This window comes from Lacerta agilis, chromosome 4 (genome assembly GCF_009819535.1).
Source record: "Lacerta agilis isolate rLacAgi1 chromosome 4, rLacAgi1.pri, whole genome shotgun sequence".
Classification (NCBI taxonomy): domain Eukaryota; kingdom Metazoa; phylum Chordata; class Lepidosauria; order Squamata; family Lacertidae; genus Lacerta; species Lacerta agilis.
The window spans coordinates 1,276,697-1,301,690 of record NC_046315.1 but is presented as its reverse complement, the minus strand read 5'-3'; the positions used below and the strand labels follow the sequence as shown (position 1 = coordinate 1,301,690).

Below are 24,994 nucleotides of genomic sequence, written 5' to 3'. Positions count from 1 at the left end.
ATGGTTGGACAGTGTTCTTGAAGCTACTAACATGAGTTTGGCCAAACTGCGAGAGGCAGTGAAGGATAGGCGTGCCTGGCGTACTCTGGTCCATGGGGTCACGAAGAGTCGGACACGACTGAACGACTGAACAACAATAACAAGAGAGGAGCCTGTTGTCTCTGTCCATGGAGTTTTCTTGGCAGGGATACTGGAGCGGCTTGCCAGTTCCTTCTCCAGGTGGATCACGTTTGGTCCGAACTCTCCACTATGACCTGTCCATCTTGACCTGTCCATAGCTTCTCATTTCACACGCTAGCAAGGTTATGCTTAAAATTCTACAAGGCAGGCTTAAGCAGTATGTGGACCGAGAACTCCCAGAAGTGCAAGCTGGATTTCGAAGGGGCAGAGGAACCAGAGACCAAATTGCAAACATGCGCTGGATTATGGAGAAAGATAGAGAGTTCCAGAAAAACATCTACTTCTGCTTCATTGACTACGCAAAAGCATTTGACTGTGTCGACCACAGCAAACCATGGCAAGTTCTTAAAGAAAAGGGAGTGCCGGATCACCTCATTTGTCTCCTGAGAAATCTCTATGTGGGACAAGAAGCTACAGTTAGAACTGGATATGGAACAACTGATTGGTTCAAAATTGGGAAAGGAGTACGACAAGGCTGTATATTGTCTCCCTGCTTATTTAACTTATATGCAGAATTCATAATGCGAAAGGCTGGACTGGATGAATCCCAAGCCGGAATTAAGATTGCCAGAAAAAATATCAACAACCTCAGATATGCTGATGATACTACCTTGATGGCAGAATGTGAGGAAGAATTAAAGAACCTTTTAATAAGGGTGAAAGAAGAGAGCGCAAAATATGGTCTGAAGCTCAACATCAAAAAAACTAAGATCATGGCCACTGGTCCCATCACCTCCTGGCAAATAGAAGGGGAAGAAATGGAGGCAGTGAGAGATTTCACTTTCTTGGGTTCCATGATCACTGCAGATGGTGACAGCAGTCACGAAATTAGAAGACGCCTGCTTCTTGGGAGAAAAGCAATGACAAACCTAGACAGCATCTTAAAAAGCAGAGACATCACCTTGCCGACAAAGGTCCGTATAGTTAAAGCTATGGTTTTCCCAGTAGTAATGTACGGAGGTGAGAGCTGGACCATAAAGATGGCTGATCGCCGTAGAATTGATGCTTTTGAATTATGGTGCTGGAGGAGACTCTTGAGAGTCCCATGGACTGCAAGAAGATCAAACCTATCCATTCTCAAAGAAATCAGCCCTGAGTGCTCACTAGAAGGACAGATCCTGAAGTTGAGGCTCCAGTACTTTGGCCACCTCATGAGAAGAGAAGACTCCCTAGAAAAGACCCTGATGTTGGGAAAGATGGAGGGCACAAGGAGAAGGGGATGACAGAGGATGAGATGGTTGGACAGTGTTCTCGAAGCTACTAACATGAGTTTGGCCAAACTGCGAGAGGCAGTGAAGGATAGGCGTGCCTGGCGTGCTCTGGTCCATGGGGTCACGAAGTGTCGGACACGACTGAACGACTGAACAACAACAACAACAACAACAACAACAAGAGAGGAGCTCTGATTGAAGCTCTTTCCACATTCCACACACTAATAGGGTTTCTCTCATGTCTGAATTCTTTGATGGGAAGTGAGAGGGGAGCTCTGACTGAAGCTCTTTCCACATTCCTCATACTGATAGGGTTTCTCTCCTGTGTGAGTTCTTTGATGGGAAGTGAGATTGGCCTCCCGAATGAAGCTCTTTCCACATTCCACACACTGATAGGGTTTCTCCCCTGTATGAATTCTCTGATGCTTAGTGAGAGAGGCGCTCCAACTGAAGCTCTTTCCACATTCCACACACTGATAGGGTTTCTCCCCTGTATGAATTCTCTGATGCTTAGTGAGAGAGGAGCTCATACTGAAGCTTTTTCCACATTCTACACACTGATAGGGTTTCTCTCCTGTATGAATTCTTCGATGGGAAGTGAGAGAGGTCTTCGTACTGAAGCTCTTTCCACATTCCATGCACTGATATGGTTTCTCCCCTGTATGAATTCTTCGATGGGAAGTAAGAGAGGAGCTCTGACTGAAGCTCTTTCCACATTCCACGCACTGATAGGGTTTCTCTCCTTTGTGAATTCTTTGATGGGAAGTGAGACTGGCCTCCTGACTGAAGCTCTTTCCACATTCCATGCAATGGTATGGTTTCTCCCCTGTATGAATTCTTTGATGGGAATTGAGAGTGGAGCTCTGACTGAAGCTCTTTCCACATTCCACACACTGATAGGGTTTCTCTCCTGTATGAATTCTTCGATGGGAAGTGAGAGAGGTCTTCGTACTGAAGCTCCTTCCACATTCCATGCACTGATATGGTTTCTCCCCTGTATGAATTCTTTGATGGGAATTTAGAGAGTCGCTCTGACTGAAACTCTTTCCACATTCCAAGCATTGATATGGTTTCTTCCCAATGGGATTTCTTTGATGGGAAGTGGAATGGGAGCTCTGACTGCAGCTCTCTCCACTCCAATTTTTTACTTGGCTTCTGCTCTCTGGGGATTTTGTCGTGGTCACCCTTGTTGTTGATTTGATTTCCAATTCATCACAATCTGAAATGGAGAAAAAAAGGGATTAGAGCCTCAGGAACAAATGGAGAAGAACTGAAGGGAGTTGGCTATGTGTTCATTACTTTTGTTGTTTGTCATTAACCAACATATTTATTATTGCATTCTGATAGGTTGTTGAATGTTGCTTGGTTTGATATACAGTAGTGGCCAAAATTGTATTTCAGAGGTCTGATGGCTCATAACCCCACTTCTTTTGGAGTAATGCCATAAAATTGTATATCAATGGAAAGATAATTTAATCAAGAAAGTTATGCAATAAGGGTTGTTCAATTATCTGTATTCTATCTAAAGTTATAGCAAAATAACCAGAAAAAGAAGCAAAACTTGCTTAGGTTGAATTGTTTTCAGTATTTCCAGTTACAGGTGGGTAGCCGTGTTGGTCTGCCATAGTCAAAACAAAATAAAAAATAAAAAAAATCCCTTCCAGTAGCACCTTAGAAACCAACTAATTTGTTCTTGGTATGAGCTTTCGTGTGCATGCACACTTCTTCAGATACACTCAAACAGAAGTCACCAGACCCTTATATATAGTGAGAGTGGGGAGGGGTATGACTTAGAAGGGTGGTGGGAATGGGTAACAGGTTGATGGCTGTGGTAAACCTGTTGACGACTGTTAACGACTGCAATTGGTCTTACAGGAAAAAGCAATGGGTGAGAAGGTTAAAAATAGCTTTGTCATGTATAATGAGATAAGAATCCAATGTCTCTATTCAGACCAGGTCTGACATAAATGGACATAAATGTGACATCAGGAATCACAAGACAGAGAAACCAGTAGGAGAACATTTCAATCTCCCAGGACATTCTATACAAGACCTCAAAGTAGCTGTCTTAATAATACAAAGGAATTTCAGAAATAGACTGGAAAGAGAAGTGGCTGAATTGCAACTAATTACCAAACTTGGAGAAACCTGTTCTGAACAAAGACATTGGATTCTTATCCCATTACAGTGGTGCCCCGCTAGCCGAAAATAATTCGTTCTACAAGTGTCTTCGTAGAGCGAATTTTTCGTCTAGCGAAGCGGCAATGGAGCGCGGAGGTTTCCGCGCAAAAAAAAAATCGTCTTGATAGGCAGCCCCATAGACTTTTTCGTCTTGCGGGGCAGCCTTCTGCTAGACGAATGCCTTCGTCTAGCAAGTTTTTCGTCTAGCGAGGCATTCGTCTAGCGGGGCACCACTGTATACATGACAAAGCTATCTTTAGCCATCTCACCCCTTGGTTTTTCCTGTAAGACCAATTGCAGCTGTTAAGAGTCGTCAACAAGTTTTCCACACCTATCAGCCGATCACCCATTCCCACCACCCTTCTGAGTCATACCCCTCCCCACCCTCTCACTATATATAAGGATCTGGTGACTTTGTTTCAGTGTATCTGAAGAAGTGTGCATGCACACAAAAGCTCATACCAAGAACAAACTTAGTTGGTCCCTAAGGTGCTACTGGAAGGATTTATTTTTTATTTTATTTTTTTCAGTATGTTATGTGATTGCGATCAATTTGGCTGTTTTTGTGTTCTTTAATTTTGTGAGTTTGTAAAACAAATTGTGATATTAAAAGCAATAACAGGAGGAAGATTGTTCACAGAAAAAACTGTAATATGCTGTTTATTGCGGGGGTGTTAGGTTCCCAGGTGTTGTAGGGGGTGCTATTGAGCTTTTTGAAAAGATATGAGGATGTGCACATGGAGGTATTTTTTGAATTTCCAAGCAGATATTAAGATCCCACAGGGAGCCTTACCAAGAGAGGCCACGATCCCACGATTCTCCTCCATGACGTCCTTATGCAGAGCTCTCTGGTCAGGATCCAGCAACACCCACTCCTCATCCGTGAAACGAACAGTGACATCTTCAAAGCACACTGGACCCTAAAAGAAAAAGGGAAATGTCCTCCTCTGTGACAGCAGAAAAATGACCTGCTACACAATGCTCTGTTGTTTCCTTCTTAATTGCTTTGCTTCTCACATTGAGGGAACCGCCAGAAGGCCCTCGGAGGGGGATCTCCATGTCCGGGCAGGGGCAGAATGATGGGGGGTGGAGATGCTTCTTCAGGTATACTGGGCCGAGTCCATTTAGGGCTTTCAAGTTCAGCACCAACACTTTGAATTGTGCTTGGAAACGGACTGAGGGCCAATGCAGGTTTTTCAGGACTGGTGTTATATGGTCTTGGTGGCCACTCCCAGTCACTAGTCCAGCTGCCGCATTCTGGATTAATTGCAGTTTCTGGGTCACCTTCAAAGGTAGCCCCACGTAGACCACTTTGCAGTAGTCCAAGTGGGAGATAACAAGAGCATGCACCACTCTGGCGAGATAGTTCACAGGCAGGTAGGGTCTCAGCCTGAGTACCAGCTGGAGCTGGTAGACAGCTGCCCTGGACACAGAATTAACCTGTGTCTCCATGGGCAGCTGTGATTCCAAAATGAATCCCAGGCTGCCCACCTGGTCCTTCAGAGGCACAATTACCCCATTCAGGACCAGGGAGTCCCCCTACGCAAACATTCCAGTTTCTCCGACAGAAGGATCCACTTTCTCCTCTCCTTGTGTGCTGTTCTGGGGAGGATCCCTCCCAATGCCCTAGAGCCAAATTCAAGGGGTTCATGGGGGCATGGAGAGGGTGAGGAATGGGGGACAGGCCCCATTTTGCAGTGATGGGGCTGGCTAGGTGAATCCTGGCTACTATTTGTTATCATTTGTCCACTGCTTAGAAGCCTATTTTAGCATTCATTGATCAATCTAGAAATAAAAGAAGCCTAGTCTGGATGGCCATCTGTCTTGAATGATCTAGCTGAGATTCCTGCAATGCAGGGGGTTGGACTTGATGACCCTTGGGGTCCCTTTCAACTTTAGGATTCCATGAAAACTGCAACTACAGATGAATCCTACAGGCGACATTCAGAAGGCTGGTGTCACAGAGTTATATGGGCAGGAAATCCCACAGTTCACAGCTGGAGTTAACTCTTTATCAGCAAGAAAACTATATTCACAGAATTGGCTGAGTTTCAGGCTGAATGAGAACAGCAGCTCATTCCCGGAGGGTCTGTCAGTTTGCATTGGCAATCAATCGGCTAGTTTCCAGGTGGAAGTTTATTGCGGAGGTATGTGAAAAGTGAGATAATATAGTGCAAAGGTGCTATGTTGAGTATTCTGTTAGAGAGGTTCGCAAAAAGTGCAGCTTTCATGCCTTGGTTTATATATTTGAGTGGAGTTTATATACTATTAGTAAGAGAAGATAAGGTTTATAAGATAGCTGTTTTGATGAGTGAGTTGTGTTTTTTCATTAACTGTGTCAGCTATCATAGGTAGAGTTTTGTTTTATAATGTGAGGGACTACATTTAATTTGAGAAAGTTGAGTTGGTTTTTTAGGAGTCAGGATTTCATTCTGCTGCTCACAGAAGCATCTGGTAAGACTGTTTCGTCTGTTGGTGAACTACAGGTCTACCATCCAAAGGCTAGGATTTATTCTTGTAGAAGGAAGGTGTACATGCAATGTTTCTCTATATGTGTTTTGCATATCAATACTTCCTGCAGCTAATAAATGGGGGGAGTGTCACTTTGCATTTCTTACTATAGAAAGCATTGATCTGATATTGATCTTTTCTATTCTAATTAGTTCAAGAGGCTTCTGGAAGCTTCTCTGAATGAAAGAAACAAGCAGAAGGTTCCTGGTGTTTGGGTTATTCCTTCAGAGAAGCTGAGCATAGCTGGTTTAAAGTGGTTCTGTTATCTCTTCTGTCATGGTCATACTGACTATAAGAAGACGCCAGAAGGAGCCTGGATTTCAATTTCTCTTTCTCTCTCTCTTCCTTCTCGTGTTCTGTACATAGTATGCTTAGTGTTAAGGTTTAGACTTATTATAAGTTATGGTAAGTTTAAGTTAAGTCTGTTGCAACTGGATTTCTTATGGACAGAGCCAATCCTGAACGTTTTGGATTTGTGACCATTATGCTCATTTGCCTTCAGTAGCAGTAAAGTTCTGTAGGATGAAATACAATTGCCTCTGGTCCATTTTTTTAAATCCTGCAATGTGTTTATCAGTGTGGATTTGATTTAAATCACATCAATTTAAATCACCATTTAAATCACTAGTCAGTAAGACTTGATTTACTTGATTTGAATCATTATTATTATTATTATTTCTACAGAAAGACTCATTCTTACTGGAATATTGTTAATATTTACAACCAGAAGGTTTCATTTTTGAAATAATAAATTTTCAAACTAGTTTTTAGAGTTATATCAAAAATAACTGATTTGGTTATACTATTAGAAATACATAGACAGATAATTATGAAACTATCGTAAGGTTTAATAAGTTAATTATTTATATTTGGACAACTTTTCTGTTGTATTTTATTGGACTGAGGAAAACAATCATGTCCTTAGTAACAATGCAAACAATATATTTAACTAAAACAATAACATCATAGCATATGTATCCATATTTGTTACCTAATGTGGTTAGACTTCCTTGTTTGGTCAATGTCAGTTGAGCCCTGGAACCAGTGAACTCTTAGTTGACTGGCAAGCACTTCAAGGTCACGCAAAGGACTTACAGCTCCCAGTTACTAATTCCACCTCTTCCACACGCACACCCATTGGATTTGCATCTACATGCAGGTGCCTGTTCTGTACATTTAAGTGTCAGTGCAGTTGTTGGAACCCAGTGGGATTGGCAAGAGGTTGCCAGCCCTGAAGAGCCTTCAGAACTTGCCTCAAGTCTGAGTTGCACAGACATGCAACTGACTTGCACAATTATTACACAAAGATCCCAAGACGTGTGGAGTATTCTGCTCACGAGCTTGCAATTGCACTTTCATTTTTACTACTTCCCACTTAGCTACTTGTGCAGATCAGTTCCGCTCCAAACGATCCATTCATTGAACCTCTTGGAACTTAGCATTTAAGAGGTAAGGGGTTGATTCTGGGTATATAAATTTGCAAAGGAAGAATGGGATGAAGGTTTTTTTCCTCAACTCTGTATATTTATTTTATAACATTTTTCCTGTGAAGAAAAGGCATGTTATTTCTGCAGCCACAAATTCACACTTTTGAGAACTGCAAAAACAAACATCTGTGATAATATCTTCTCGTTAGAAAAACTTCCCCAAATAATCTTAAAGAAATCTCTGGAACTGCATGACGTTGTGAATGGATTAATGGAATTCATTTATCAAAATATTTAAACTTTGCGTATAAAGCCTCATGCTACATAATTAAAAACAAATCCTTATCTCCTGATGAATGGCCATTGGACTATAATGTAACTTAAATGGAAAACTATCTTTAGAAAGATTTTACCTCGAAAAACATTCTATTTAAAAAAAAAAAATCATTGATTTTTATCCACCCTGGTGTTTAGGTTTTTACTTTGCTAACTATACATTGGAGTTCTACTGTGGATAAATAAGAATTCCATGTCAGGGTCTTCCTCCACGAAATCAGTTGCTGAGAGTGAAGGCCCCCAGCTCCCCACACCTTTCCAACTCCTCTCCTCTCTAGAGTTTCTTGCAAGCAATCCAACAGTGCGCCAGTGTGCAGCCTGCCTTTGCTCCTCTGTAGTCAGACGTCTCCTGGCTCTGGGAGACAAGCAGGGAGGGTGGCTTCTGGCTGAGGAGAGGGAGCCATCGGTGGCTCCTCCTTCTCCTGACTCACCTCTGTCTCTCGACCTCCCTCCTCCCACTCGCCTCCTTCCTCTTCTGCCTCTGATTCTGCACTGCATTCTGCCACAGAGTCTCCCAGCTCAATAAGCCCTGTTACCCCTTCAGCTTCTGACACCTCCTCTTCCCAGCCTTCTCCCTCTTATTGCTCATCCTTCTTCCACCTCCACTCCTTGGCCTCTAAGACGTCTTCCCTTCCTGGTTCTCCGGTTGTTTCCTCCCACCATTCCTCTGTGCCCAACCACTCCATGACATTGCTCCATCCCTCGGCCTCTGTCCCCACAAGGCAGCTTCCCCTGACCTGATCTGGTTCCACAGCCGCTGTTTCCCTTCTGCCCCCATGAAAAGACGGATGAGGAGGTCTTGCTGGCATCATTCTGTCACCTGCAAGAGAGAAAAGGTTAGAAGGGCAGTGCCTGCTTCTCTCACAGGTGAAACAGGGCATCTCTAACTACAGATGGTCCTTTGAGAAAGACTTACCAGCTGAGAGCATTTGGATGTTTGTGCCCATTTCATATGTTAGTTGTGCAGAAATACATCTCCCCTCCTCTGGACCCTTGTTCCCAATAGTCCCCCCCCCCAAAAAAAAACAAGATGAAAACCCCCACAGATTAGTTGGAAAAGCAACAGAATGAGACCAAACAGAGAAAATCCACCTTCCTCCTTACCCAGTGGCCTCTCTCTGGTGTCCAACGGAGGCCTCTCTGCCTCACAGGAATCCAGGTCCATTTCTGCAAAATGATCCTTTTCCTGAAAAAGAAACAAGGATTCAAAACAGAATGAATGGCGAGAAATATTAAAAAGAGAATGACAAAGACAGAAGCTTTAAGGGTGTTAGATCTCATTCCATGGATGCCTTCCCAGGAAAAGGATGGGCCATCTGCAAACCATTGGGATGTTCTCTGTCCTCTTTGGAGCCCCTTGGGAGTATCCAGAGGAGAGTCTCTCTCACCTGCTTTCTCTCCTCTGCCTGACTCAGGAGGAAACCTTCGGCCAGGGCCACCGCCTGGGAACTGGTCTCCGCTCCGCATTCCCTCACCCAGCTCTCCATCTCCGGGGGAAGGACAGCCAGGAACTGCTCCAAGATCACCAGGTCCAGCATCTCAGCTTTCGTGTGCCTTTCTGGCTTCAGCCACTGATGGTCAAGGTGGTAGAGTCGGCTGCAAACTTCTCGGGGTCCTTCGGCCTCCTGGCAGCAGAACTGCCTCAACTGCCGGCTCTGCACCTCTGAGCGGAGGGTGTCCTCCTCACCCAGGATCTTCTGCACAGAGTTTTCCCAGAATCCCCCACTGCTCCCAGTTTGGATGGCATGGCATCCTCCTGCTCCAAGACCAGCTGAGTCTCGCTCATCCATCTGTGCTCTCAGGAAGCTTCCAAGAGATCGGAAGGAACCCTTTGGTCTTCTTCCAAGTTCTGCCTGTGCTAATGAGAGGCGCTAGGAAATCCTATAAAGCAAATACATTGTTAAGTTACAGAATTTGTAGGTCAGAAGAAGAGAAATGTTCCCTGAGCAAGTCTTCCTGGGAACCAAGGTTGGACTGCTGTACAGCCTAAACATGAGATATGATCTGAAGAAGAAGACAGAGAAGGAGGAGGAGGAGGATGAAGCAGCCTCTAGCCCTCCTAGAAGGAAGATTGCAATGCAAAATGTGGAGGGAACTGAAGGGATTTCTGTGAGGTGAATCAGCCTAGTTGTTCCTGCCTTCCAGTCAATGCATGAAGTCAGAACTGACTGACAAGGGAGTCATTTGTATCTTTTGAAAAATGGATGCTTGGCTCTGGTGAAGGTCCTCACGCGGGGGTCCTAAGGAGTTGCTCCCCACCCCCACCCCCACTCCCCTGCTTCTGTCTCCTTTTCTTGCACTTGGTCTCTCTTCCGCTCTCCAGACAGACTCCTGGGGTGGGGTCCCTTTTTCTTTGCTCTGAGGGCCAAGTTGATGAGGCCAAAGACATCTCCCTTGAAATTTAGGAGGGTAATTTATTATGATTATGCAGTTAGATAGTTTAAAACACACAGACATTGGTGCCAAGGTCCCTGGAGGCTCAGTGAGTAGCAGCGCCCATTTCCAGCTCAGCTGCTTTTCCAGCAGCAATCCCTTTGGGACAGAGAGGATGTGGTCCTGGGGTGCCCTGCTCTGGGTACGAGGGGATTGCTGCAGTGGCCTCCGTGTGGAGCTGCCCTTGGAGACACTGGGAAACTGGTCTGCAATGCAGCAGTCAGACTATGGGCTGGGATCCCTCTGTTTATTCCTGCCCTTTCTCTCCCACCTTTCCTTCCTTCCTCCACGTGGTTTTTTTTTGGGGGGGGAACTAGTCCACCTCCTTGTCCAGCTTTGGAAAACCATTTGCCCATGTTTCCTCTGTTGTGCAATGACGCTGAGCGACGTCACACAAAGTTACAGTCCAAGGGACTCCTTTGTTTAAAGAAGGGAGATTTCGTGGGATTTATTTTTTTCTGAAGGGGGGGGGCCAAACGAGTTTGGGATCCTCTGATCTCCAGGAAGGAGAGCGTTGCAGACCTCGCCCTTACCTGACTTGGGGTCCTCCCCCTGCATGAGCAGATCAGGCCCCCCAGGCATGCTCCCCTGCTGCAGCCCTGGGACCCCCACCGCCTCCCCACTGCACCCTGGGGGGGGGGGAAGAGGAGACTTACCAGATCCCAGGAGGGGACTGCCAGACATGCCTGGCAGGAGAGACATCAAAGCAACACCCCCTTTCCTTGCAGGAGAGGACTGGGGTAGGAGGGGCCTTGGATCTGAAGGACCTGGCCCCCCCATTCTTCCTGTCCTCTCTAGGAAGGCAGCTCAGTTCCCTTTAACCCTTGCAAAGCCGAGTCCGCCCATCTCAGCCCTCTCTCGGTTGGCAGAACCTCTGCTGTTTATTTTTAATGGATATAAGGGGCAGTTCCCCCCCCCCCCGGCTCCGCCTATGGGAAGCGATGCTTTGGGGGGGGGGGTGTATTTTGGATCTTGGTTGGGCTCTGAGCATCTCCCTTCCTTGGCCATCTTGCAGGGAAAAAGGAGCGGAGCAACTGCGTTTGTTATTAGTATGAGCTTTCATATGCATGCACACGACAGCAGCAAGAATACCAATTGCAAAGAACTGGAAGAATGAAGAGATACCGAGAGTAGAAGAATGGAACTTGCCGAGCTGACAGCGAGAGGAAACTGTGCAGGAAGACTGGAAGAAATTTAAAAATTTATCTGAAAAAATATTGTAATGTTTACATTTTCGAAGCCCTAGGGAAGTAGCTATAGGTTTCTGGTACAAAGTTGGGTATAAATGATTTTTAATTTATAAATTTGTTAGGTAATTAATAATGGATAATGAGTTAATAGGTAAATGAACAAGAATAATGGATATTTGGTAATTTATCAACCTGTCAATGGAGAATAGAAATGAAACCCAGAAAGGAGAGGTCGGGGGAAGTCGGCCCAATATGTTTGAGGGGAAATAGAAGGGGCAAATAGAAGGGGAAGAAATGGAGGCAGAGAGAGATTTCACTTTCTTGGGCTCCATGATCACTGCAGAGGGTGACAGCAGTCACGAAATTAAAAGATGCCTGCTTCTTGGGAGGAAAGCAATGACAAATCTAGACAGCATCTTAAAAAGCAGAGACATCACCTTGCCGACAAAGGTCTGTATAGTTAAAGCTATGGTTTTCCCAGTAGTAATGTACGGAAGTGAGAGCTGGACCATCAAGAAGGCTGATCGCTGAAGAATTGATGCTTTTGAATTATGGTGCTGGAGGAGACTCTTGAGAAGTCCCATGGACTGCAAGAAGATCAAACCTATCCATTCTTAAAGAAATCAGCCCTGAGTGCTCACTAGAAGGACAGATCCTGAAGTTGAAGCTCCAGTACTTTGGCCACCTCATGAGAAGAGAAGACTCCCTAGAAAAGACCCTGCTGTTGGGAAAGATGGAGGGCACAAGGAGAAGGGGACGACAGAGGATGAGATGGTTGGACAGTGTTCTCAAAGTGACTAGCATGAGTTTGGCCAAACTGTGGGAGGCAGTGAAAGATAGACGTGCCTGGCGTGCTCTGGTCCATGGGGTTACAAAGAGTTGGAAACAAATGAACAACAACAACAATTTTTCCAAGCATAATTCAAAGTGTTGGTGCTGACCTTTAAAGCCCAAAACGACCTCGGTCCAGGATACCTGAAGGAGCGTCTCCGCCCCCACTGAAGTCCAGCTCCAAGGGCCTTCTGGGTGTTCCCTCCCTGAGAGAAGTGAGGTTACAGGGAACCAGGCAGTGGGCTTCTCGGTGGTGGCACCCGCCTTGTGGAAATAAACAACTTCCTGAGTTTTAGAAAACATCTGAAGCCAGTCCTGTTTAGGGAAGTTTTTAATGATTGATGTTTCAATGTGTCTTTAATATTTTGTTGGAAGCCACCCAGAGTGGAAGGCAGCAGCACCTTCTTCCGAGTTCCTGTGGAGGAGGAGGAGGAGGAGGAGGAGGAGGAGGAGGAGGAGGAGGAAGAAGAAGAAGAAGAAGAAGAAGAAGAAGAGGAGGAGGAGGAGGAGGAGGAGGAGGAGGAGGAGGAGGAGGAGTTTGGATTTGATATCCCACTTTATCACTACCCTAGGGAGTCTCAAAGCGGCTCACATTCTCCTTTCCCTTCCTCCCCCACAACAAACACTCTGTGAGGTGAGTGGGGCTGAGAGACTTCAGAGAAGTGTGACTAGCCCAAGGTCACCCAGCAGCTGCAGGTGGAGGAGCGGAGACACAAACCCGGTTCACCAGATTACAAGTCCACTGCTCTTGACCACAACACCATACTCGGCTCACCCATTCAGGCTGCAGCCCCTCTCCTGTTGTCCGTCCCCCCCCCCGAGACACAGCAAGGAGTATTCAAAGGTACACAAACCCCTAAATATAGAAGCTCTCCATTTTATTTATTATTTAGTGTATATACCACCTTGATCTTCCAAGGATCTCCCGCTGGCTTACATGGTTTTCCTCCTCCCCTTTTCCTCCTCACAACGACCCTGCGAGGGAGGTGAGGCTGACTCCAAGGGCACCCAGTGAGCTTCATGGCTGAGTGGGGATTTGAACCCAGGTCCTAGTCCAGCCATTACACTGGCTCCTCCTCCTTGAATTGATCTAATGTCCTTTTGAGATCAGAGAGACATTTGTCTAGTTCAAGAAGGGTATTATGCAGCTGGAAGGTGAGCAGAGGTGGGCGACCAGGAGGATCAGGGGTCTGGAGATCAAGCCTGATGAGAAATGGTTGAGGCAGTTGGGTATGTTTGGCCCGGAGAAGATGAGACTGAGAGGAGAGCCATCTTCCAATATCTCAGGGGCTTCCAGAGGGAGAAAGCTTGCCTTCTGCTACTCCAGAGGGGAGGGCAGGAAAGGAGATTTGGACTAAACATCAGGAAGAACTTTCTGATGGCCAGACTCTCTGGTTTTTAAGCAGAGGTTGGATGGCCATCTGCGAGGGATTCTTCACCCGTGACTCCTGCATTGAAGGGGGTTGGACTAGATGACCCTCGGGACCTTTTCCAGCTCTACAGTTCTAGGACTCTAGGAATCCATGCCTAGAAGTGCAACCTGGAGGAGCTCTTCCGAAAGGGACACCCTCCTCAGGCCACATCCTGCTCTGACCCAGGTGAGGCAAAGGGCTCAGGCTGGAGAGCAAAGCTCTGGTGCTGAGTCAGCCTTTCAAAATCCTCATTGCTTGGGAAATGAACAAGTCGTCTTTTGCAAAGATTCATGGAAGTTCTAGGAGGTGGTCCTCCTTTGCCGAGCTGGAACAGTATCCGCCATTCCCCCCATTTTGGGAGGGATGACCTGCTCTGAACTCTCTCCTCCTCCACATTGCAGGTCACACAGTCCTTTGGGGGGAAACCCACCATATCAGCTGCTCTCCAAGGACCAAAGTATCCTTACCAAGAAACTCTACCTTTTCCAGGGACGCTGAGACTGAGAAAGTGCCTCTTCCTGCCCTTTTCCGGATGCTGTGGGTGGGGGGACAGAGTCTTCTTAGCCAGTGTGGTTCAGTGACGGCCTTCTTATGCTGTAAAGACTACTTGGGGCAGCCCACCCTCCCAGATTGTTCCCCCTGGACCTCAAGCCACCCTCCTGTAGAAGATCCTGGCCACCCTGCTTCGGATTGGCTTCGTTTTCACCCCGTACACGATGGGGTTGAGCATGGGCGGCACCAAGAGGTACATGGTGGCCAGGAGGATGTGGACCTGGTGGGGGACACTGTGACCAAAGCGGTGGGTGAGGAAGGAGAAGAGTCCCGGGATGTAGAAGATGAGGATCAGGCAGCCGTGGGAAGCGCAGGTGCTGAGGGCCTTCAGCCGCTCCTGAGTGGAGGGCAGGCGGAAGACGGCTCGCAGGATCAGGGTGTAGGAGAGAGCGATGGAGAGGACGTCCATGCCCACCACAAAGAGGGCCACAAAGAGGCCATACATCCTGTTCACGGTGGTGTCTGTGCAGGCCAGCTTGACCACTGCCATGTGCTCACAGTAAGCATGGAGGACGACCCTGTGGCCGCAGAAAGGCAGCCTCTGGAGGAGCAGACCAAAGGGAGCAATGAGGATCAGGCCCCGGAGGAAGATCAGCAGCACTGCCTTGGCCACAGTGGATGTCCGCAAGATGGCTGAGTGCCTCAGGGGAAGGCAGATGGCCACGTAGCGGTCCAGGGCCATGGCCACCAGGATGCCCGACTCCACGGAGGAGAAGGCATGGATGAGGAACATCTGAGCCAGGCAGGTGTGGAAGCTGATTGTGCAGGGCCCTAGCCACAGGATGGCCAGCATCTGGGGCAGGGTGGTGGTGGAGAGGACCAGGTCGGTGATGGCCAAGGCAGCCAGGAAGAGGTACATGGGCTCATGGAGGCTGGGCTCCAGCTTGATGACCCCGAGGAGCAAGGTGTTCCCCAGCAGAGCCAGGACATACATGGAGCAGAGAGGGATGGAGAGCCAGTGTTGGGAGGCCTCCAGTCCAGGGATGCCAGTCAGGAGGAAGGTGAGGGGCCGGAAGCTGATGTTGCCCACGGTTGTCATCGCCGCGGCAGCTCCAGACACCTGGGAGAAGCAAATCAGAGAATGGATGGTGAGAGAACTTGGGAGAGGCTGCCAGATCAGGCCAAAGGGGACCCATCTAGCCCAGCATTCTGTTCTCACAGCAGCACCCAGATGCCCATTGCGGGGAACCCGCAGGCAGGATCCAAGCACAAGAACAACTCTCTCCTTCTGTGGTTTCCAGCCACTGGCCTTCAGAAGCATGGCTGCCTCTGATTTCCTGGTTGGAGTCAGAGAAGAGCCATCATCCTGGCTAGCAGCTATAAAGAGTCCTGATTCGGGGTGGGCGGGTGGGCATGGGATTGAGATCCATGGGCATTGCCAGGGGGCAGAGGGAGCAGCTGCTCCCCCCCTAAATCAAGTACAAAGGAGAAATTGTAGAGAGGTTTTGACAGGATTCTCTGAGCACTTGGGGTGAAAAGAAATCAGTTTAAAGCAACTGTTGTTGATAAAACTTCACAGGACTGGATGATTCAACCTTTGATGGAAGTATGCAATGATAATTGGACAAGATATATTGACATTTTGGTTCAAGAAGGCGAAAATTATAAACTGAAATCATATGATCAGTTGAAAGGGAAAGTATCTGACTGGCTGCAATATTATCAGATTAATGAATTATATAAGTTGGACAAGAAGTATGGCTTTCAGTCAGAGAAATCCAAGTTGGAAACGGAATTGTTAGAACCAAAGGTCAAAAAATTATCCAGAATGTACAATTTATTACTTGAGTGGCATACGAAAGATGAGATGGTAAAATCTGTAATGATCAACTGGGCAAAAGACATAGGGCACAACATCATGTTAGAAGACTGGGAAAGGCTGTGGAGGATAGGTATAAAATTTTCAGGATGTAACAGCCCAAGAGAAAATGTTATGAAAATGATGTATAGGTGGTATTTAACCCCGGTTAAGTTGGCAAAAATGTACCATGGACAATGTAACAAATGCTGGAAATGTAAACAAGTAGAAGGGACATTTTTTCACATGTGGTGGACGTGCCCGAAAATAGAGGGCTTCTGGGAGAATATATACAATGAGTTGAAAAAGATGTTGAAAAATACATTTAGCAAAAAACCAGAAGCCTTCCTGTTGGGTATTTTAAATCATGAAATCCCAAGAGAGGATAGGACAGTCTTTATGTATGCCACAACAGCAGCAAGAATTTTACTAGCAAAAAACTGGAAGACAGAGGATTTACCAACGATTGAAGATTAGCAGATGAAAGTAATGGACTATATGGAGCTTGCTGAACTGACCAGGAAACTCCGAGACCAGAGGGACAACGTGGTGGAGGAAGAATGGAAGAAATTTAAATTATACCTGAAGAAGTATGCTAAAATTAGTATATAAAACAAGCAGGAAGAAATAGTTAGGCTCCAGATAGTGTAGATAGATAAGATGTAGAATAGATGAAGTAATGTTAAGGGTATTAATTAAGATAAGATGATTAGAGTATTAATATGAGACAGAAAAAGGTATGCTTCATTCTTTTATTGGTGGGTTATTTGAAAATGAGACTGCAGTTTTAATATTGAATTTTAAATTTGTATTTTAATCTGTTATTTTAAATTGATTGTGTTTATGTTTTTGCTGTGATTTTAATTAGTGTTAGCCGCTCTGAGCCCGGTTCTTGTCTGGGAAGGGCGGGGTATAAATAAAATATTATTATTATTATTATTATTATTATTATTATTATTATTATTATTATTATTTATTAAAGAAATTACTAAAGATGACTCACAAGGAAAGCAGAGGAGAGGATGTGAGGAAGTCAATTTACAATGTTATAAAGAAGGATAGTGAGGTTTAAATAAGTGTTTTTGTTTTGTACTTTGCTGTGTTGTTTTTTATTGTATGTAGTGTTTTGTAGTGTTTGTGTTATGTAAAAAATTAATAATTTTTTGAAAATAATAAAAATAAAGCAACTGTTGTTGAGACGTTTCATTCTGAATCTGCTAGATGCAGCCAGACAGAGGGTGATGGCAGGTGGGTGTCCTCTCCCCCCTAAACTAAATCCTGGCTACACCCATGTAGAGATCTTGGTGGTTTCAAGTGGGGTATCTTATTGTGCTTCCACCCTGCCCTGAGCTTGATTTCGTTGAAGGCTGAGGGCTCAGACGTGTTTAGGTATTTTACTCCACCTGGAGTCCTGTGTCCAGTTTAAGGAAGATATTGAGCAACTACTGGAAGGTTTGTGGGAAGGGCGGTCAGGGGCCTGGAAACCAGTCCTTGTGATGAAGGGGGGAGGGGGTTGGGGATGCCCAGAGAAGAGAAGATGAGGTGACCCGAGAGCAGTCTTCAAGTACCTGAAGAGCCCTGGAAGATGGAGCAAGCTTGTCTTCTGCTGCTCCAGAGGGGAGGACTCAAAGTGATGGCTTCCATCTACCAGTGACAACATTACGCATCACTTTCGGAAGATAGGAGCTGTTGGGTGGTGGAACAGACTCTCTCTGAAGTGGGTGGGCTTTCCTTCCTTGGAAGCCTTTAAGGGGAAGATGGGTGGCCACCTGCATTGCAGGGGTTGGTCTAGATGACCCTGGGGCATCTCCAGTTTTCCCATTCTGTGATTCTGTTCTTCATGGGCCTCTTTCTCTGAGACGTGAGCCTTCCCCGGCCCTTCCATCCTCCCTCCTAGGCTTACCTGTCGCCCACAGGCCACCACCACATCCTAGCCAGCTCCGAGGCTCCCGCTCAGTGTCTCAACTTTGGTCAGGCTGCCCGTCTCTGCTGCTGCTGGGGTGACTTTAAGTGCCCGTGTGCCCTCTGCACTGGCATCTCCAAGGATGCCCTCCTCCCAGACTCTGCCAGCTGCTCTCAGCTGGAACTCCCTTGCGTGAGAAAGTTGTGTGAGGGATCAGGGATCACTCATGGGATTGATGTCACTGGCCTGAGGGAAGGAGTTGCCTCAGAAGGAAGCTGCAGAAGCAGGCAGATTTCGCAGGTGCAGGAGGGTCAGGGCTCCCTGGCACAAGGCCCCAGGAGAGATCCTCCTCAGCACCACCATGCCTGAAGGGTGAGCAGGAGGAGTCCCTCCTTCACAGAAACAGAACTGTAGAGTTGGAAGGGACCCCAAGGCTCTTCTGGTGCAAAGCCCTGATTTGAGAGGAACATCCTCTCGGGGGAGAATTATCTATCGAGCCAGAGGAAGGAGCCTCACAGCTTAGATAGGGAGACCATGTTGAGGGTCTGGAGAAGGTATTCAGACGGGAGTTAAACTGGAGGGAGAAGATGTGGGGAGAAGATGCTTTTCCTCTTGGGTCTCCAAAATATTGAGCTGTGAAGGAAGCTGTGCTGTTTCAGCAGGAAACATGATTTTAAGAAATTGTATTAATTTTATTTGGTTTGATTTGTAAATAATTTGGAAAATTCATAAAAATATTTTTTTGGGGGGGGAGTAGGGGGAACCGAGGAAAAGTGGCCCCTCGCCCACGAACCAAAGTATTAAGCCGTGAAGGAAGCTATGCTTTGTCAAAAGCGTTTCACTGTGACAGCTAAGGTACGAGAGTGAAGTGACAGAAACGGAGTTAATAAGCTGTTTACCACCTGTTCTAGAAACCTGAAGCGTAACACCTTATTTTTAGCAACCGAAGTTTAAGAGGAGCTGTGCCTGTAATACCGTGTTTAAGTAATGATATGAAACGGAAGGGGGGTCACCTAAACGAAGTCTCCTCCTGAGTAAACCTGCGGGGATGGAGCGATACCCTCAAGGGGCCCCTCCCAAATGAAGTCCCCCTTCTTACCCACCACGGTGTTGCATAAGCACTACACAAACTCCCCGAGTTCTATTTCTCCTTCCCTGCACTCAAATACGGATAGGCTACGCTGTATTTATGAACGGACAATATTTCTGAACGAACAGCGTTTCAGCGAATGAGGGAATTGCATTTGATTCTACAGAAAGCTTGAGCTCTAGCTTTCTGCACGCTTTGTTACACACTGACAAACTGTTGGAGATCTTTGGATGGAGGATGGTAAAGGTAAATGAAGCATTTTGGATTGTTGGAAAGGCTTCATACCAACTTAGCACACAAATGGAGCCCGGCAAGCTTCCTCTGCGTACATACCTGCTGTACGTTTTCGCTTGCTTCTCCTGTGCCATCCGCAGAGTCTCTTATCTCGCGCAACGGTGTGTGTGCATGCCAGCAATTACAGACGACAAAGTCCAGCTTCTTTCCTAATCTAGAATCTTTATTTACACAGAAGTCTATTTCCTCCAGAAGGGGTTGAGGCTTCACCGTAGTTCCTGGTGAGACGGTCCCAGGCAAATGCAGCCCTGACTGTTGACTTGGATGACAGTTGTTACACACTGACAAGCTGCTGACAGTTTCCTGCTGAGAGGACGATGGAACCGAAACTCAAATCCAATCATGATGGATACATTTGTAACAAGAGAGAATCAAACTGAAACTCTTGCCAATTAAAATTGTTACTTTGTAGCAAAAAGCTTGCCCGGACTGGTAATAAGTTGACTTTTACCTGAAAGAATGCATCTCCTGACCCAACTTTGTCTCACAAACTTCTTCTTTTTGTTACTAAAACTTCTCTCGTTGGATGAACTCCTGTCTGAGATTCACTACATTTTCCCTCACGCAAGACCCCCACAAGCCACATAGTCTGGGCTCCATGGTAGACTTTTGTTGACTGGGCGTCCTCTGAAGTGGATCCGCCACGTTTAATTGAGGCCGTTAGCAGGGAGAGTCCTCTCCTTATTAATGGGTGGTTTGCGGTGGGATCTGCTCCAGGGATCCTCTCCTTGCCTTGGCTGGAAGTGAGAAGGACCAAGGCCAGAGCCGAGAGAGAGGCCCTGAGTCACTTTGCCCCCCCCCCCATGCTCAACCCCATCATTTATGGGCCTGGGAGGATCCTGCAGGTCTTGTTCTCCAAATGGGTGTTTTTGTGCAGCGCCTTTTGATTCTTATTCAAAAAAGCAGCGCCAGAAACTCCTGTCACATTTTGAGGGTCACCTCTTTTATTGTTTGTAAGAGGCGCTACATCGCACCCCTTTTCTCGCTTAGAATCATAGAATCATAGAGTTGGAAGAGACCACAAGGGCCATCCAGTCCAACCCTTAGGCTCAAGATTTTATGTAGCAGCAGGAAAAGAGAAATAATGCTTTTAAGATCTTGCCAAATCCATTGGAAAGGGAGGAGCCCCCTCCACCAACCAAGAATTCCTCAAATGGAGCATTGTTGCGAGGGGGGGTGTATGACCCCCGCCTCCCAAGAGGTTTCGGAACTTCTGCTGGAGTTAAACAGGCACACATTATGAATATGTGCTTATCCTTTACCTTTTGAACCATTAATTAAGTTACACGCACCAGGAATTAAAGGAAGGTTGGTTTATTACTTGGAATGAAAGTAGCAGAGGACAGGGAGGCTGTTTTTCAGACAGCCAAGTTACAATGAAAGTGGGCAGCAAATCATACAACACAAACACACCTTGATCTTATGGTGTAAAAAGTATCTTTGGGAGAGAGCATGATCATTTGCCACAGAACCAACACCAAAAAGAGGAGATGAAAAGAAAAGATGGAGCGCACCTGATCTTGGAGCCTCATGGAGCACCATGCCAGGGACCCAAAGCCTGTGACTTCTGTAAGAATTAAACTCTTCCCTTAACGAAAGGTTGGTGAACTTCCATTTCACATGGCAAATTGTGGCGCCTGCCTTGAATCCCTTAACAGAAGGGTTAGACCCAGGCTATCTGAAAGACTGCATTCCCTGACACGAAGCTGCCCAGGGTCTGAGACCTTTGGGGAGGGTCCTTCTCTCAGTCCCACTGCCCTCACAGGGATGCTTAGTGGGGATGTAGGAAAGGGTCTTCTTGGTGGTGGCTTCTCTCAGACAGCTTTGGAACTGGTAAAATGTGGGCTAGACAATGCTACCATTCAGTGGATTTGTAACTGGCTGACTGACCGAACCCAAAGGGTGCTCATCAATGGCTCCTCTTCATCCTGCAGAGAAGTGACTAGTGGGGTGCCACAGGGTTCTGTCTTGGGCCCAGTCTTATTCAACATCTTTATCAATGACTTGGAGGATGGGCTTGAGGGCATCCTGATCAAGTTTGCAGATGACACCAAATTGGGAGGGGTGGCTAATACCCCAGAGGACAGGATCACACTTCAAAATGACCTTAACAGATTAGAGAACTGGGCCAAAGCAAACAAGATGAATTTTAACAGGGAGAAATGTAAAGTACTACACTTGGGCAAAAAAAGAGAAAGGCACAAATACAGGATGGGTGACACCTGGCTTGAGAGCAGTACATGTGAAAAGGATCTAGGAGTCCTGGTAGACTATAAACGTGACCTGAGTCAACAGTGTGATGCAGCAGCTAAAAAGAGTATAGCATCTAGACCAAGGGAAGTAATAGTACGATTGTATTCCGCTCTGGTCAGACCTCACCTGGAATACTGTGTCCAGTTCTGGGCACCACAGTTCAAGAAGGATACTGACAAGCTGGAACGTGTCCAGAGGAGGGCAACCAAAATGGTCAAAGGCCTGGAAACAATGCCTTATGAGGAATGGCTTAGGGAGCTGGGTATGTTTAGCCTGGAGAAGAGAAGGTTAAGGGGTGATATGATAGCCATGTTCAAATATATCAAAGGATGTCATATAGAGGAGGGAGAAAGGTTCTTTTCTGCTGCTCCAGAGAAGCGGACACGGGGCAATGGATTCAAACTGCAAGAAAGAAGATTCCACCAAAACATTAGGAAGAACTTCCTGACAGTAAGAGCTGTTGGACAGTGGAATTTGCTGCCAAGGAGTGTGGTGGAGTCTCCTTCTTTGGAGGTCTTTAAGCAGAGGCTTGACAGCCATCTGTCAGGAATGCTTTGATGGTGTTTCCTGCTTGGCAGGGGGTTGGACTGGATGGCCCTTGTGGTCTCTTCCAACTCTATAATTCTATGATTCTATGAAATAGCTCACAGAGTTGTCAGCATTCAAAGTCACCCTGTTTGCAGCAGCTGGACATCTAGGGGGCCTGGCTGGGGAAGGGTCATCAGACACTTTTCCGAAAGTGGAGCCCCCGCAGCACCCGCTCACGGATCTGCTTTGTCCTCACTCCATAGATGATGGGGTTCAGCGTCGGGGGCACCAGAAGGTAGACGTTGGCAATGACGATGTGGACATGACGGGGGATGCTGCCATGACTGAAGCGATGGGTGAGGAATGTGAAGACAGCTGTGGTGTAAAAAACAAGGATGACGCAGATGTGGGAGCCACAGGTGCCCAGCGCCTTGAGGCCGGCCTGTTTGGAGGGCAGGTGGCAGACAGTGCGCAGGATCAGGCCATAGGACAGCGCAATGAAGAGGACATCCAGGGCTCCGATAAGGGAGGCCACCGTCAGGCTGTATGCTTTTGTGATGGCCGTGTCCGCACAGGCCAGCTTGACCACAGCCATGAACTCACAGTAACTGTGGGCAATGACTTTGCTCTTGCAGAAAGGCAGCTGCCCCACCAGGAAGGGGTGTGGGGAGAAGAACACCATCCCCCGGGCCACCACCGCCCCACCGATCGTGGCAATGCGGGCACCGGTGAGGATGCTGGTGTGCCTCAGTGGTTTACAAATGGCCACATAGCGGTCAAAGGCCATGGCCAGGAAGAAGCCGGACTCCATGGCCGTGAAGGAGTGGATGAAGAACATCTGGGCCAGGCAGGCACTGAAGCTGATGTGTCCAGCCCCGAACCAGAAGATGGCCAGCATCTTGGGCAGGGCGGAGGTGGAGAGGACCAGGTCGGTGAAGGACAGCATGCAGAGGAAGAGGTACATGGGCTGGTGGAGCCTCGGGTCAGTCTTGATGAGCAAGAGGATGCTGCAGTTCCCAAGGACGGCCATCAGGTACATGGAGAAGAAGGGCAGAGCCAGCCAGGTGTGGAGCGACTCCAGCCCAGGGATCCCCAGCAGGAGGAAGGCGGACGGACTGAAGAGGGAGAGGTTGGAGGCAGGAGGCTGCATGCTGGGCCCAGGGGCTCTTGCCGCTTCTCTCTGCTCCCGCCTGGGGTGGCGGCAGAAGCAAGGCAGTGCGGTGGCAGCATCTGTGGTGGCAAGGAGAAGCTGCAAGGGAGAAACGGGAGGAAGTGAAGGCATGAAGAGGAATCGCTTGCAACGTGGCTAATGCCTCAAGAGAGGCAGCAGGATCCGAAGGGGAGGGTTTTGTTGTTAGAGTTCAATGGCAACCCCCCCACCCACCATGATCAACTCCTGCCCAGAAACCAATGTCCCCACTGTGGAAGGACGTGTGGTTCCAGAATTGGCCTCCACAGTCACTTATGGACACACCGCTAAGACTGTGTTCATGGAAGATAATCTTACTCGGCTACAAGTGATCTCCAAAGAAGAAAGAAGCTCAGTTACAACCTTTCTCAAAAAAATCTCAGGGGAGTATACAGGTTTTCCTCGTCGTCCCTTTATCCCACACCCCTGCAAGGGAGGAGAGGGGCAGGGACTGACTGGCCCAAGGTCCCCCTGTCTCCTTGGAGGAGAAGGATGTCACTGGCCACTAGCTGTGGACGGTGGCCTTAGTTAAGGTTCTTCCCCACCATCTCACTGACATCCCAAGATGGTAATGAGGATGGAAGAGTAGGAGAATCGTGGTGAAAACCAGACTCTTGCAGTGCCTTAGAGGAAGACATATTTATTACGTCATGTATGAGTTGTGAAGCATTTGTGACTAAATAATTCCTTGGATAATTGTCAGGGGAAGAGGGATTGCTCGGGAGGAGCAGGGGGAGAGAAAGGGGCAAGCTGCAGCTGGGAGAAAAGATAGCGATTCTTCCAGTAAAGGGGGGTCGCTGGGATATAGAGAGCAGTTGCCTATAATTTCAACAGATTCCTCTTCCTCCCCCAGCCCCCATCAGGAATTGTCACTGGAGGAAGGGGAGACAAGTGAGTGAGCCGAGGGGGAGGAGGAGGCGCAGACGTCATTTTAGAGTGCCAAGCAGTTGGCTCTGTTGGCACGCGCGGCAGAACTTGGCAGTCCGGGAAACTGAAACTGATTAAGCATGCTTAATGAACAATAAATAGTTTTATAGCTCACCGGAGAGCTGGTCGTTTCTCATGAGCAACCCCAAAGGGAAGAGGATCCCTGACAATAATTAATAACAGCAACAGATTGAAGGTGCTTATATCAAGTGTGTCCTCATCACGAAAGGAAATAAGGTTCAGGAAGATGCATAAAAATGACAAATGCCACCTGGGTATTAGGATACAACCCTTTCTCTTTCTGCAAAAATCACCTGGTGCAGCAGTTCCCGCCGCCCTCTCGGTTCCATAAACTCGTCTCCCCTTGACACCCTATTAAAAACATTATTCAGAATAGTGGTTTGCACAACCCACTAAGGAAGAAAATTACACAATAAAATTCAAACCAGTAACAATTAATTGTGAGTGTATTCAAAATCCAGGTGAGACTGCTTGATGCAGTGATTCCAGCTTTTCAAAGCCTGATAAGTCATTTAAACATCCAGAGCCCCCTGCCGCCTCCTCTCCTCCTAGCACCCCCCCCCCATTTTGGGAAACGCTGATCTGAACATGAAGACACCCCCCACCCCACCCATTGCAGAGCATGGCGTTTCTCACCTATGTGTCACTGTCCATGGAAGAAAGCAAGATTTGCACCCTCCGGCAGCCAGCCAGACCCTTTCTTGGGGAAATCACAGAATTGGCAGGG

At 47.2% G+C, this 24,994-nt stretch overlaps 3 protein-coding genes across 3 annotated transcripts in view; all 3 read right to left on the bottom strand.

The window, feature by feature from the left end:
* The window catches only part of LOC117044870, an 878,236-nt gene that overhangs the window by 280,468 nt on the left and 572,774 nt on the right, over positions 1–24,994 (bottom strand). Inside the window, 1 exon segment of the mRNA XM_033145647.1 lies at positions 1,570–2,422. Within this exon segment, the coding sequence (XP_033001538.1) occupies positions 1,570–2,422 (853 nt within the window).
* LOC117044987 (olfactory receptor 52L1-like) lies at positions 14,359–15,303 on the bottom strand. The gene has a single exon (XM_033145782.1). It carries the CDS (start codon positions 15,301–15,303, stop codon positions 14,359–14,361), a length of 945 nt encoding a protein of 314 aa, XP_033001673.1.
* LOC117044900 (putative olfactory receptor 52P1) lies at positions 22,324–23,280 on the bottom strand. The gene has a single exon (XM_033145692.1). It carries the CDS (start codon positions 23,278–23,280, stop codon positions 22,324–22,326), a length of 957 nt encoding a protein of 318 aa, XP_033001583.1.

Excerpts from the sequence above, each read along its gene's own strand:
- LOC117044987 (XM_033145782.1), bottom strand. The coding sequence starts at position 15,303 with ATGACAACCGTGGGCAACATCAGCTTCCGGCCCCTCACCTTCCTCCTG.
- LOC117044900 (XM_033145692.1), bottom strand. The coding sequence starts at position 23,280 with ATGCAGCCTCCTGCCTCCAACCTCTCCCTCTTCAGTCCGTCCGCCTTC.